The sequence below is a fragment of the Crocuta crocuta genome, unplaced genomic scaffold, assembly GCF_008692635.1.
Source record: "Crocuta crocuta isolate KB4526 unplaced genomic scaffold, BGI_CrCroc_1.0 scaffold619, whole genome shotgun sequence".
In the NCBI taxonomy this organism is placed as follows: domain Eukaryota; kingdom Metazoa; phylum Chordata; class Mammalia; order Carnivora; family Hyaenidae; genus Crocuta; species Crocuta crocuta.
Window position 1 is genome coordinate 1,006,867 of NW_027533395.1, and position 14,028 is coordinate 1,020,894.

The 14,028-nt window shown below is 36.4% G+C and overlaps 1 protein-coding gene across 6 annotated transcripts in view; it reads left to right on the plus strand.

Annotated features, from left to right (window-relative positions):
- Nucleotides 1–14,028, plus strand: part of BTRC (beta-transducin repeat containing E3 ubiquitin protein ligase) — a 179,450-nt gene that overhangs the window by 99,630 nt on the left and 65,792 nt on the right. For 5 of the 6 annotated variants that reach the window (XM_077748322.1, XM_077748323.1, XM_077748324.1 and 2 more), the window contains one exon: nucleotides 13,316–13,405. The exons of the other annotated variant lie outside the window; for it this stretch is intronic. In XM_077748322.1, coding sequence (XP_077604448.1) covers nucleotides 13,316–13,405 — 90 coding nt within the window. The remainder of the gene's footprint in view (nucleotides 1–13,315; nucleotides 13,406–14,028) is intronic. 6 annotated transcript variants of the gene reach the window in all.

Consider the following 14,028-nt stretch of genomic DNA (forward strand, 5'->3'; position numbering starts at 1 on the left):
GCAACTTTATTTAAGCTAACAAACGAATTTTCACTCTGCAAAGTTATAAATTAATTTTAATAGGCTGATCCAGATGGTCCATTTGGAAAATGGATAGGCTGATCTGTTGAAAATTAAACTAAATTTATCTCTCTCATACTTCAAACTGAAGCAAGAGAGAGAATCGTGCCTATTAAGTCCAGCACATACAGATGGACCAGCAGGTCACACATGGGACTAATCTGATTCATTTTAAAAATAAATGCATACATTATTGAATCATTTTCTACTTGCAAGATCTGTTGTGTGCAGTATTTGAAAGAGATTTGATGTGGCTTTTTCATTGCTTTTTAGCAGGTTCGCTTCACCCTCTCCACTTTAATATAAGAACCATCTTGTTTTTATTTTTGTTTTTGCTCCTACTGCTCCACAATGATTTTTCTAGTATCTGTCATTCAGTGTTGAGATCCAGGCTCTGGAGATTAATTAGGTCATGAGGGTTTTTTTCCCCTCCTGTCTTTGTAAAGGTTTTTTTTTTCCCCTCTATTCTCTTTATGAAGAGCATGAACTCAGTGTTCTTGGAAAGAGAAATGGCCTTTAGAAACTGGGAAGTAGGAGATCCTCTTGGGGCCATCTGAATCTTTTAGCTTCTGGGTGTTTTAACAGCCCCATGAATGCAGATTTGTAAATTTATTGCAGTGCCATCTGGTTTTTTGCTTGAACCAGATTACTGTTGGCTTGTGTCTGTCTATTGTGGTGGTCACTCCCTAGGAGCTTGCCCTCTCAATCTTAGGGAAGAGTGATGAATAGCAGGGGTCAATAGAAGAGGGTCACAGGGCAGCTGTCCGGGACTGCCCTGAACTTGATTACCCCACTGCTGTTTTTTTAAATGTAGGACATAATATAGAAGCTGTTTAAACTCCCCCTTTTCTCTGTTGCATGACAATAATGAAGTGCCATTTGCTCCCCCTCCCCACTTTAGTCAAGTTATATAGATAAAAAGATGTCAGAGCTGCTTTTTACCTAGCGTTGATGGAAGTAGGATTTGCAGCATATAAACCAATCCCTTGAGATTCTTTTGCGGATATTTCTAATGGGATTTCAGGAACTCTTTCACTTTTTATTTTTGAATTCTTGGTTACATTCTAACAAGTTTAGTATTGTTTTAAACTGATTTTATAGTTTACATATGCTATTCTAAAGTACAGTTTCGCAGGTGTTGATAGACTGTGACCACTGCAGTGTTAACTTTGAGTTGTTTAATCCCTGGAGGAGCTGAAAGAAGGGTTATCACTACAATTCATACAGACTTTTAAAGGATAATCAGGGAATATTATGAACAGCTTTAAGCCACAATTTTGGCAACTTAGATGAAATGGACAAATTCCTTGAAAAATAAAACTTACTGAAACCACTGCAAGGTGAAACCAAATTTGACTAGCCTGATGTCTGTTGAAGAAATCAGATTATCCAAAGGTCCTCATAGGGTTTCAGTGGTGAATTCTATGAAACCTTGAAGGAATAAATAACCCACTCTTACACAAACTCAGATGAAGGCAAGAACACTTCCGGACTTGTATTCTGAGGCCACCATTACCATGATTCCAAAACCTGACAAAGACATTAGTGAAAAAAGAAAATACTGAGGGAGAAAGTCAGGAGACACTAGTCCCTGCATCACCAAGCCATTTTGTGTACCTGCTTTTCCATTTCATGTCCAATACTAGAAGGCAGGAAAGTTGGTGGGCAAAGAAAAGTAATGTATCGTTTTAATTTTCTAAGTTTCAGAATAATCTCCTCTATCTGTGTTAAGTGAAGTGTGAACTTTTATATAAAGAATGTACAAAGTGGCTACAATTTTTCTTTCTACTTTTATTCCTCAGATGTGAAGTCAAGGAAACCATAGCGACTGTTTTCATAGTGTTTATTCATATCTGCAAACAAGGGCAAAGGCCTGGGAGGAGACATGAAAGTACTCATTACTTTTTGAAAATGTAGCCTTACAACATGCAACTCCTTCTTTGCTTCACATTGGTGCTAATAGGATCTGTCAGCCCTGCCTTTCTCTGTAATTGAGTAAATTGTGACCTCTGTCTAATCCTTCCCCCATCCCCCATTCCCTTTGTGTGTGTGTCCACTTACCATCCTGAGAACGTGGGCAGTGATAAATAAAGCATTGAGTAGAGCTCTCTCAACTCTTTGAAAGCAGCATGATGCCAGCCCTCTAGTTATATTTCTTTAAGTGTTTACGTTTTTCTGTATTCTTTCTCTTGTGTAGCTGGAACCCTGGGGATGCAAAGCCATGAGAGAGGCCAAGAAGCTAACAAAGTAGCTGTCTCCCTTGTTAGCTTGTTCCTTTATTCTTTAAAAACAAGATAAAAACCATCTGGCTCAGGGCATTACATTTTCCTCCCCCATGCACCTCTATAGATGGAGACTTCACCTGCAGTGAGGGTTTACATTGATTAGGGAGGGAGCAGTAATTCAAGCTTCCATCCTCTTCAAGGATACTTTGCAGTCTTTTAAAGGTGCTGACCCACTGAGTTAAACTGTCAAGGGAGGATAAAAAAGTATCTTCATCCCAGGAGGTAACAGCTGCCAGGTTTTCAACACCTTGCACGCTGCTGGAAAAATGTCACAATTGTCAGCTGAAAGAAAAATGACTGTGTTGTCATCTTCTGTTAATGACTGGGCCTTATAAAGGGAACCACATAAGCCTTTTAGAAGGAATAAGTAGCTGTTTTCCTTTCCTTCCCCCCATGCTCCCAAATTCCTATGTTGATCTAAACAGTACCTTGGAGTAGATCCATAAAAAACAGTGGTGAAGAACTTCAACAGCCCCGTATAAGCATGGAGGTCTAACTGGCACGGCTCCTTTATACAGTTGGATGAGTAGGAGGAAAAAGCACATCACTGAAACAGAAAATGACATTATATTGTGTATTAACAAAACAACAACAACAACAAAAAGTCATTCATAAGCCAGTGAACTGAGAGAAAACACACTGTATTTCTGCTCTTTGGAGGACAATTTGTTTTCAAGCAGCATCCAGATGGGTAAATACCACGACATTTCTTTTTTTCAAGAGAGCCCCTTCTTTTCTTCCTTAAAAAAAAGGAAAAACTAAAACTAAAAAATACCTCACTGAATTTACTTCCTTTTATAGCTCTGTATTGTTTGTATATGATGGCATTCCCTTCTTTCTGATTTGATTGATGAGGGAGAAGGTTTAATGAAGTCCCTGATATTAGCCAGGCAAGTTTTTTTTTCCTATTTGTTTTAGGTTAGTCATTTTAATTGTATTGAGTAATTAGAAGGTACACACAGCCAGGGGAGCTTTGTTCTGATAATTGCTCAAGAAAACCCATTCCCTATCTGCCTTTGCTTTGTGTTAAGACATTTCTCCCTCTAGTGGCAATAGTAAGCACTTTGACTTGGCAGTAGGCAAGGTGTAATTGCAATATGACAAACTATGCTTAAGGGACTATCTTGTAAATAGTTTGGAGTTTGGCGTTATTTCATTATATATGTGTGCCTTTTTTCCCTTATGAAANTGTTTTAATTACCTATTTATAAAAATGCTTTTGCATTTGTAGACATTATTTAATACTTTGGAAGAAGCACCTCATTTGAAATAAATAAATAAATTGTACTTATTTTAAATAGTCCATGTAAAAGATCTTAAAGGTAATTAATGTAGGTCTCTTAAGTAAGACAAAAGTGATCTTTCCAAGTCTGATGAAGTGATTTGTTTATTTAACTTCCCACTTCGGCTGAATCCTTCAGAGTCTAATAACTTTTTTAAAAAACATGGTTTGGCAATTTGTGTCTAGCTACAAAAACCCTTCTTCCAAAAGAAGCAATTTAATAACCGGCTTTCTTAAAATTACTTTGAGGAAGGAAGACTGTATAGGGGGTTGGTGTTTTGTTTTATTTTTATTTCAGGGTAATCATTCTTTGATAAATTGTGTAATCATTGACTTAGTAGAAAAAATATTATTGAACTCCTGGGTTGCAATGACCATAAAAAGTGTATTTTCATATAGAGACTTGAGATATTGTGAATAAATTATAAAGGAAACAGCTTATATGCTGGTCAAAGCCCATATGGACCCAATTCATTTTGTTTCAGTGCTTAATGTGGATGTACCATAAAAATAAAAAAAAAAGATGATGAGGGGAGCCTATTGTGCCCTTTTGTAGGAGTCTTTTAAAAATCTGCCCTAAGAGTACTTTTTGAGGAGATCAGATACAGTATTGCATCCATTGAGCGAGATTGGATAGCATCAGTGTGGCATTTTTAAAGCCCAGTTCCAGCTTCCCTTCCCTAGATGTCGCCTTGTAGTTTGCTTTTTCTATCCCATATTCTTGCTGGGAACTTGATTTGATGTTATCATATATCTGAATGTCCCTGTATCCCCCCACCCCCACTCCATCCTGCCCCCCAATCACTAGCCATTTTCATTATACTATATCTTGTTTTGCTATAGGGCTGCTGAACAGATTTCTTAAGCAGCTTTTTGCAAGGTTAAAAGAATGCAGCCTGGTAACAAGTTTGTGTCATTTTAAATATATACCTTCTAGTAAATAAGGAGAAGTCTGGCAATCAATCCCTTTTAGTGTGTTATATGTTTCACCTGACAACTAAACCTTCTATTGATTAGCCATTACTTTGTTAGATAATCCTATGTCATTGAATCCATTGTAAAAAATTAAACTCTTTAAAATGTTTTACCCTAGCAGCACTGTGAAAATTGAAAACTTGTTCAGAATTACAGCCTGCTTTCACAAAGAAGGTAGTTTTCAGCCAGGCATCTTACTGGTTTATGCTTATGTGCTTTATATGCAATATAAAAACGTATTAAAGTACTCCAACGCAAAACTCTCTGCCTCTGGTTCAGCAGTGAAGCTACCTTTCCGAATGTTGCACGGGGACAGAGCGTATCTTGCCAGTGGCAATTATACTCACTAGTTTAATTCTAGCCTGAAAGAGTCTTAGTAAAATATTGAATGTAAATACTGAATTTTTTGGCCTTTTTATTCTAGGGTGATCTTAGGACTGTGATAAATTTTAGTTTACTAATCTATGTGACTTCCTTGGGAAGTAAATAAGATCATATACCCATTTTACAGATGGAATGTCTAGAAAATAAAAGCTTATGCATAGCCTTACTCTAGAAACTCCTGCAGGTCTAGAACTGGTTTCTTGAATCTATCTAATGTTCCCCTGAGTGTCTTCTATCTATTTCTGAGGGGAAAAGGAATTTTATAACCTACCGTAACTATTTTTCCCCAGAAAATAGCATATTTTTATTAATTAACTGTGTAAACCTTTAGTCCTTTTTCCTCTAAAATATTAACTGTATACTTTTACATTTTTATTGAAATAAATTTTTCACACAGTGAACTGCGTAGATATTGTGTAAGTCAGTGAGTTTATGATAAGTCTATCATAAGATTTAACCACCACCCTCATCAAGCTATAGAACATTTTCATTACTCGAGAAAGCTTCCTGGGTATCCTTCCCAACCAGTTTTCCCATCGCCATTGAATCAAAAATTGATCAGCTTACCCTCCTAGGTTAGTTTCACCTTTTCTAGAATTTCATGTAATAGAATCCTAGATTTTTAGGGTCTGTTTTTCACTCAGTGTAATTTTATGAGATCCATCTATACCACTGTGTGTATCAGAAGTTTATTTTCTTTTATGGTATAGTGTTATCTGTTGAATACATACATTATAGTTTGTTTTCTATTCTTCTTTTGATGGACACCTAAGCTACTTGCATTTTTATAAATGAAGTTGCTATGGATGTTCTTATATAAAGCTTTTTTTGGTGAGCCAGTGTTGAATACTTTTTGATGCGCTTATTAGCTATTCAGATTATTTTCTTTTGTGAAGTATCGGTTTAAGTTTTTTTGGCCATGAAAAAAATTGCATTGTCTGTCTTATTATTGAGTTCTAGAACTCAATTGTATCACTGCTGGCTCTGTGAGATATGTGTTCTGAATGTTTTCTCATAATATATGGCTTACTTATTCATGGTGTGTTTTGATGAAAAGTTTCTAATTTTTGAATGAAACCCAGTCAATCAGTCCTTACCCCCACGATTTGCTCATATTCAAGGTTTTCTTCTAGAAGGTCTCTAAGTTTTAGCTTTTACCCTTAAGTCTGCAATCCATCTCATTAATTCTTGTGAGTGCTGTGCATTATTTTACCCACACTTTTTTATTCAGTTGTTTTGACACCATTGTTGAAAAGACTCTTCTTTCCCCCACTGGATTCCGTGAACGCCTTTGTCAAAAATCAGTTGGCTGTACAAGTGTATTTTATTTCTTTTTTTTTTTTTTTTTGAGGGGGGGAGGGGCAGAGACAGAGGGAGAGACAAAATCCCAACCAGGCTCTGTGTTGTCAGCACAGAGCCTAATGTGGCACTCCATCTCATGAACCTTGAGATCATGACCTGAGCCAAAATCAAGAGTGTGATATTTAACCAACTGAACAACCCAGGTGCCCCCAGTGTAGTCTATTTCTGCACCTCCTGGAAAAGAGGCTTCTGGGATGTAGAGCAAAGGGTAACAGCAGCTGAGGCATTGACCAACTCCTTCAAATCCACACAGAGGACGAGCTCAAACTCCCGTTTCTTTTTAGAAGTGTCTATCCTTGCACCAACTACTACAGTGTCATCGTCATTGTAGCTTTAGTAAGTCTTGATATCAGGTACTGTGAGTCTTCCATATTCTTTTTTTTTAAATAAAAAAGTTTTTTTAAATTTATTTTTGAGAAACAGAACACAAGTGGGACAGGGGCAGAGAGAGAGAAACACAGAATCCGAAGCAGGTTCCAGGCCCTGAGCTGTCAGCATAGAGCCTGATGCAGGGCTCGAACGCATGAACCATGAGATCATGATCTGAACTGAAGTGGGATGCTCAGCCACTGAGCCACCCAGGTGCTCCGAGTCTTCCATATTCATAATTTAAGTATTATTTTGGCTATTATAGATACTTTGCATTTCTCTATAGATTTTAGAATCAACTTAGCAGTTTCTTTTAAGAAGTCTGTGGAGTTTTGATTGTATTTTATTAAAACTATATATCCATTTGAGTAGAATTAACCTCACTGTTACTACTGAGTTTTCCAGTCTGTAAACATGGTGTATATCTCCATTTAATTATCTTTTGAAATTTTTCTGAACAATGTTTCGTAGTTTTTAGCTTACATTTCTTAATTAGATTTAGTTCTAACTCTTTAATCTTTTTTTGGTGCTATTGTAAATTTTTTCATTCTCTAATTGTTTGCTGCTAGAAAATATAAATTGACTTTTGATTCTTGACCTTATTTCCCATTACTGGTGAGTAAAGACAGTTTTATTTCTTCTTTTCCAATGTATTTCCCTTTTGTTTCCTTTTTTTGCTTTATTTGAATGGCAGTGGCCCCCAATAAAATGTTGAATAGATGTGATAAGAACATCTTTGCCTTGTTCGCAATCTCAGAGGGACTGTATTTGGTCTTTTACTACTAAGTATGATGTCAGCTGACATTTTTTAAGATGCCCTTTATGGGATTAAGAAAGTTTATTTTATTTCTAATTTGCTGAGACTTTGGTTTGTTTTTGTTGTTGTTATTGTCATCAGGAATGGATGTTTAATTTTGTTGAATGCTCCCATCCACACTTATTCTGTTAATATGGTGAATTACATTAATTGAGTTTATTAAGACTTTTTGTGTCTGTATTCATGGGTGATATTGGCCTGTAGTTTTTTTTTTCTAGTGTCTTCATCAGTTTTTGGTGTCAGGTTTATGCTGCCCTGATAAAATGAGATGAAAGCCTTCTCCTCCTCTGTTTTCTAAAAGTGTTTGTGTATGGTTCTGGTGTTATTTCTTCTGTATTATTTAATAGAATACACCAGTGAAACCATCTGGGTAGAAGTTTTCTTTGTGGGAGGATTTTTTAAGATTTATGTGGAATAATTTTTAATTACAGTTTCTATTTCTTTAATAGTTACAGAGCTATTCAGATTTTCTATTCTTACTATGTCAATTTTGGTAATTTATGTCTTTCAAGAAATATACCCTATTCAACAGATTGTAAACTACTTATATTATTCCATATTGGATTAATGAAGTCCCTTTTAAGCTGGCATCACTCCTCTCTGACGTATTTCCATCATTCCCTGCAAATCTCCAGGTTCATCTTGTATTTTCCCCATCCAGAAACCAGCCGTTTCTCCAGAGAGCTATGGTTCTTTTTAGTGTAAAATGGTATCTAGAAGCCAAGATTTTACATCTGTGTTTATACATTTGAAAACCATGAATCCACATCAGTACCTTCAATTCCAATTCAGTACCATAGAGTTTGTTCTAGATCTCTCCCTTTTCATATTTATAATTCTCTTTTCTAATTGTGAGAAACCTGGTTTGAACTTTTTTTCTCTTTTAGCACTTTGAAAGTGTTATTTCTTGTCTTCTAGCCTTTGTTGTTTATAGTGAAGAGTCTGCCTTTATATTTTTGGCTCCCATGTATGAAGCATCCCTTTTTTCTTTGGCTGCTTTTAAAGTTTTGTCTTTATTACTGGTTTTCAGCAATTTTGACTATGTGTAGTTCTTATTATCTTTGTATTTAATTTTCCCAGAGTTTGCTGATCTTAGGTCAGCAAGCCAATGGTCTCTACCAAATTTGAGAAATATTTGATCACTATCTTTATAACTTGTGTGCCCCATTCTCACATCTCTTCTGGGTTTCCAATTACACATATGTTAGATCATTGACACTTATCCCACAGGTAGCTGACACTCTGTTCATTTCTTTTTCTTTCAATGTTTCTATTCTTCAGTTTGGATAATTTCAGTTGATCGGTCTTTTTAATTCATTGGCCTTTCTTTCTGTCATCTCCAATCTGCTTTTAAGCCCATAGAGTAAATTTTTAATTTTATATAATATACTTTTCAGTTGTAGAATTCCTGTCTGGTTCATTTTGGGTTTTCATTTTTTCTGATGAAAATTTCTATTCATTATGACTCTCTTTTATTTAAGATGTTGAACATTCATTATAGCTTCTGTAAAGACTTTATCTGCTGATTCCCATAGAAGATCATCTCAGGGTCATTTTCTATTCTTTTTTTTTTTTCTCTTAACTATGGGTTCCATTTATCTGCTTTTTCTCATGTCTAGCAATTTTTGATTATATTTTGGACATTGTAAATGATTCATTGTGATAACTGTTTTCTTTTATCTTCCGTTGATTACCTTACTGACTGATTATGTGACTTCATAGAGTCTTGGTTTCATGTTTGTTATGGCCGCTTTGTTTTGATTCTGCCCCTGGTCCTAAGATAGATCCCTTACTCCTTAGACTTACTGTTTATTCTCAATGTAGAGTCTTTCCAACTTTTCAGTGGAAAGTTTGAGATGCCTATCAAATTCCTCTAACTTAGTAGGAATCATATTCTAAATTATGTCTCCCCTCATGGGCAGCAGCTAGAATCTCTGCTTGGATCTTTCAGTCTTCTGTCATTTTCCATTGGAATCCTTAGAGGCTCCCATTCATGTATGTTGTTTAGAGATTAGCCATGGATTTGAGGGGAATTGTGCCTCCCCTATGGATCTGTTTTCTATGATTTCTCTTTTTCAATCTCCAGCCACTGTGGCAGTGCTGAACTCCATCCATTGATATATCAAACCAATAGAGTGGTTTTCTATTTGAATTTTAGTCACCCTGCACCAGTAGATTAGTGAGTACCCTTAGGGAAAAAGCACATAAACATGGATGCTACATGGATGTTACCTGGTGTGATTCTCCTCTTTCAAGGTCATTCTACACCCTCCTCCCCCGCCTCGCCCCTTCCTGACTAGATCAGTCTCTGGTGCTTTTTTTTTTTTTTTTTTTTTTTTTCCATTTTTAGAGACAGAGCATGAGCGAAGGGCAGGGAGAGATAGAGAGAAACACACAGAATCCAAAGCAGGCTCCGGGCTCTGAGCTGTCAGCACAGAGCCCGACGTGAGGCTCCAACTCATGAACTGTGAGATCATGACCTTAGTCGAAGTCATATGCTTAACCAACTGAGCCACCTAGGCACCCCTCTGGTGCTTTTTAGTAGTAATTTAAAAATATTTCCCCCCCATGGTTAATAATTGTTATCTTATAAGGGTTAATCCCACATAAACATCTCTGTCATTATTGGAGCTTGAGCTCTGTGGTTTACAGTTTTTATGTTCAGCATATACTAGTTACTTCATAAAAGTCTTTTAAACACATAGGAAGTTTTATTTAAAAACTTTTATGTTGGGGGCGCCTGGGTGGCTCAGTCGGTTAAGCGTCCGACTTTCGCTTAGGTCATGATCTCGTGGTTCGTGGGTTCGAGCCCCGCGTCGGGCTCTGTGCTGACTGCCAGCTCAGAGCCTGGAGCCTGTTTCAGAGTCTGTATCTCCCTCTCTCTCTGACCCTCCCCTGCTCATGCTGTCTCTCTCTCTCTCTCTCTCCCCTAGAAATAAATAAAAAATAAAAAATAAAAACTTTTATGTTGTCTGTACATGACTAATGTTTGTGGTGTCAGTAGTTGGAAAGAAGTCCTGAATCCTGAGCCCAGAAGATACATGTATCAATAGCTGCTATACACTAAGGCCAAATGATCCAGTTTATTCCTTTGAAATATGTTGTGAAATAATTTCAGGTTACAAAATATAAGACCAAAAATGAATAATTAAAATATCTTTGCATCCATTGCTGACATAAATAGGAGAAATCATAGCTCTTCCTCACAGAAAAAAATCCATTTATAAATGTGGAAGGAAAGAGGGAAATCACCCTCAGGAGAAAAGTCACCATCGGGGCACCTGGGTGGCTCAGATGGTTAAGTGTCCAACTCTTTGATTTCAGCTCAGGTCATGATCTCGCAGTTTGTGAGATCAAGCCCCCATCAGTCTCCATGCTGTCAGCTTGGGATTTTCTCTTTCCCTTTTTCTGGGTGTCTGGGTGGTTCAGTCAGTTAAGTGTCCAACTCTTGACTTCCTCCACTCAGGTCATGATCTCGCAGTTTGTGGGTTTGAGCCCCATGTTGGACTCTGCACTGACAGTGCAGAGCCTGTTTGGGATTCTCACTCTCCTCTCTCTTGTGTGCACTTGTTCATGCTCTGTCTCTTTCAAAATGAATAACGTTAAAAAAATAAAAATAAATTTAAAAAAAATCACCATCAGAACACTACAGTAAAAATTACCATAGGCAAGATCCACCAGTAGATGCTAAAATTAGCAGGCAGAAGTTGTACAGAAACAGTATATTTGCATCATCTCAGTATTTCCCCCAGTATATTTAGTAATTCCCAAAGGAAAAAGAATAAACTTAGAATGGAAAATTTGATCACAATCATAAAAGATAAGACTGAGAAACTATCATAGATTAGAGGATACAAGGAAACATGATAACTAAGTTCAGTGTGGAATCTTAGGTCAGATCCTGAACAGAGGACTGCCTGGATGGCTCAGTTGGTTAAGTGTCTGACTCTTGGTTTTGTTTCAGATCATGATCTCATGGTTCATGAATTTGAGCCCTGCATCTGTTGAGCCTGCTTGGAATTCTTTCTCTTAATTTCTCACCACCCGTCTCCCCATCTCAAAATAAACTGGGGGGAAAAACAGATCCTGAACAATAGGATATTAGTGAGAAATGTAGTGAAACTAAAATTGTTTACATTGTACCACGTTAATTTACTTAATTTTGGTACATCTTCTGTGGTTACATAAGACATTAACATAAGAGGAAGCTGAGGACAAGGTATATAGAGGAACTTATTTTTGCAACTACTCTGTAAATCTATAATTTTAAAAAATGGATTCTTTCATATTGTTGGCTATAAGAAATTTCCTGTGTCTTAATATTTTTCTCTTTAATTCCAACACATATTGTTCTCCAGCACAGTAGTTCTCAGAGAGTATTCCTAAACCAACAGCATTCATATCAACTGGGGATTTGTTATAAATGCAAATTCTCAGAAGCCTGGGGATGGGACCTAACAATCTGTGTTTTAACAAGTCCTCCAGATGATTCTGATGAATGCTTAAGTTTGAGAACCATGATTTGTACCATCAGTTAAAACTTAGACTACAAGAAAACATTGTTTTACTATATTGGCCAATTATTAATAATGTTTGCTTGCCATTTTTTCAAATTGTAAAATCCATGTAACATAACATTTACCATCTTAATCATTTTTAAATATACGGTTCAGTGGATTAAATATATTCACATTATTATATAATTGTCACCACCATCCATCGCCATAACTCTTTTCATCTTGTAAAGTTGAAACTCTATACCAGCCTCTGGCAACCACTTTGTAGTATTTATCTTTTTGTAACTGGATTATTCCACCTACCATAATATCCTCAAGGTTCATCCATATTGTCCTATATATCAGATATCAGAATGTTCTTCCTTTTTTTCTTAAACTTTCTTTTAATGTTTGTTTATTTATTGAGAGAGAGAGAGAGCAGGGGAGGGGCCAAGAGAGAGGAAGAGAGAGACTCCCAAGTAGGATCCGTGCTGTCAACACAGAGCTGGATACAGAGCTCGATCTCATGAGCCATGAAATCATGACTTGAGGCAAAATGTCCAATGCCTAACTGACTGAGCCACCCAGGTGCCCCAGAATGTCCTTCCTTTTTAAAGCTGAATACTATTCCATTGATATATATGCCATGTTTTGCTTATCCCTTCATCTGTCATTGGACATTTGGGTTGCTTCCATGTGAATAATGCTGCTATGAGCATGGTTTTGGGTATACACCCAGAAGTGGCATTGTTGGATCATATGGTAATTCTAAATTTAATTTTTTGAGGAACTACTACCATGCTGTTTTCCATAGCAGCTATATCTTTTTACGTTCCCACCAGCAGTGCACGATGGTTCCAATTTCTCCACATCCTTGCCAACACTTATTGTCTTCTGTTTTGTAATAGTAACCATGTTAGTGGGTATGAAGTGGTATCACATTGTGGATTTGATTTTCATTTCTGAGATGATGAGCTTGTTGGCCACTTGTATTTCTTCAGAGAAATGTCCGTTCAAGTACTATGAACATTTTTGAATAGCCCTGTCAGCTTCCATACATAGAGATTTCTGCTGCTTACATACTTATTCATGAGTTCATCAGTGGCTCTTGTGGGCCCTCACTTTCTTTGCTTCCTGTTGTCTACCTTGTTTCTAGTTCCCATGAGTCTGGAATTGATAGATAGGTCTGTTTGTATGTGGATTTTGAGAAATAGAACAAAATTTGAAAACTGTATATGGCAGCATTTTAATATTTAAACCTATTTCCAAAAAATTCTCATTACAGACTTACAACAGCTGTGCCAGACTCTGCTTAAACCAAGAAACAGTATGTCTAGCAAGCACTGCTATGAAGACTGAAAATTGTGTGGCCAAAGTAAGTAGTATTACTCATCAATATGCATTATACCACATCATGATGGTACGTTATCTGTAAACGTCTTCACACCATATTGCTATTAAAGATCATCACAGGATTCTATATTTAAAAAAAAATACAGGAGGCATCATTTTATCTGAAGATTGTAGGTTGGAGTCTCCATCTCTTCAGTTGCAAAAGAATTTTTTGATTATGCATTCTGGTCACACTTCAGTCTAATTCACATTTGTGACTTGACACTACTTATAGATTATTACAAATAAGATTCATGAAAGAAAATATACAATTACTTTTATAAGGTTGTTTATGGGTTTTAAATGTAATTAAGTATAGGGTAACCATTGCAAGGATTGTGAGATACGCTATAGAAAATCCAATTATTATAGTGCTATTATTATTTGTTAAATGGCTAATGATAGAATTATTGCTTTTGGTGATTTTGGTCTGAGTACAAGTATGTTTTATCATGCATATGCTCTACCTTTTCTCGTGCATAAAACATGTGCATATCTACAGATACAAAATTAATCACACATTAGAGATCTTTATGATCTAATAATTATGTTAACTATGGCTCAAATCTTTCAAGTATTTCTAATTACTTAGGAACTTTGACCTAA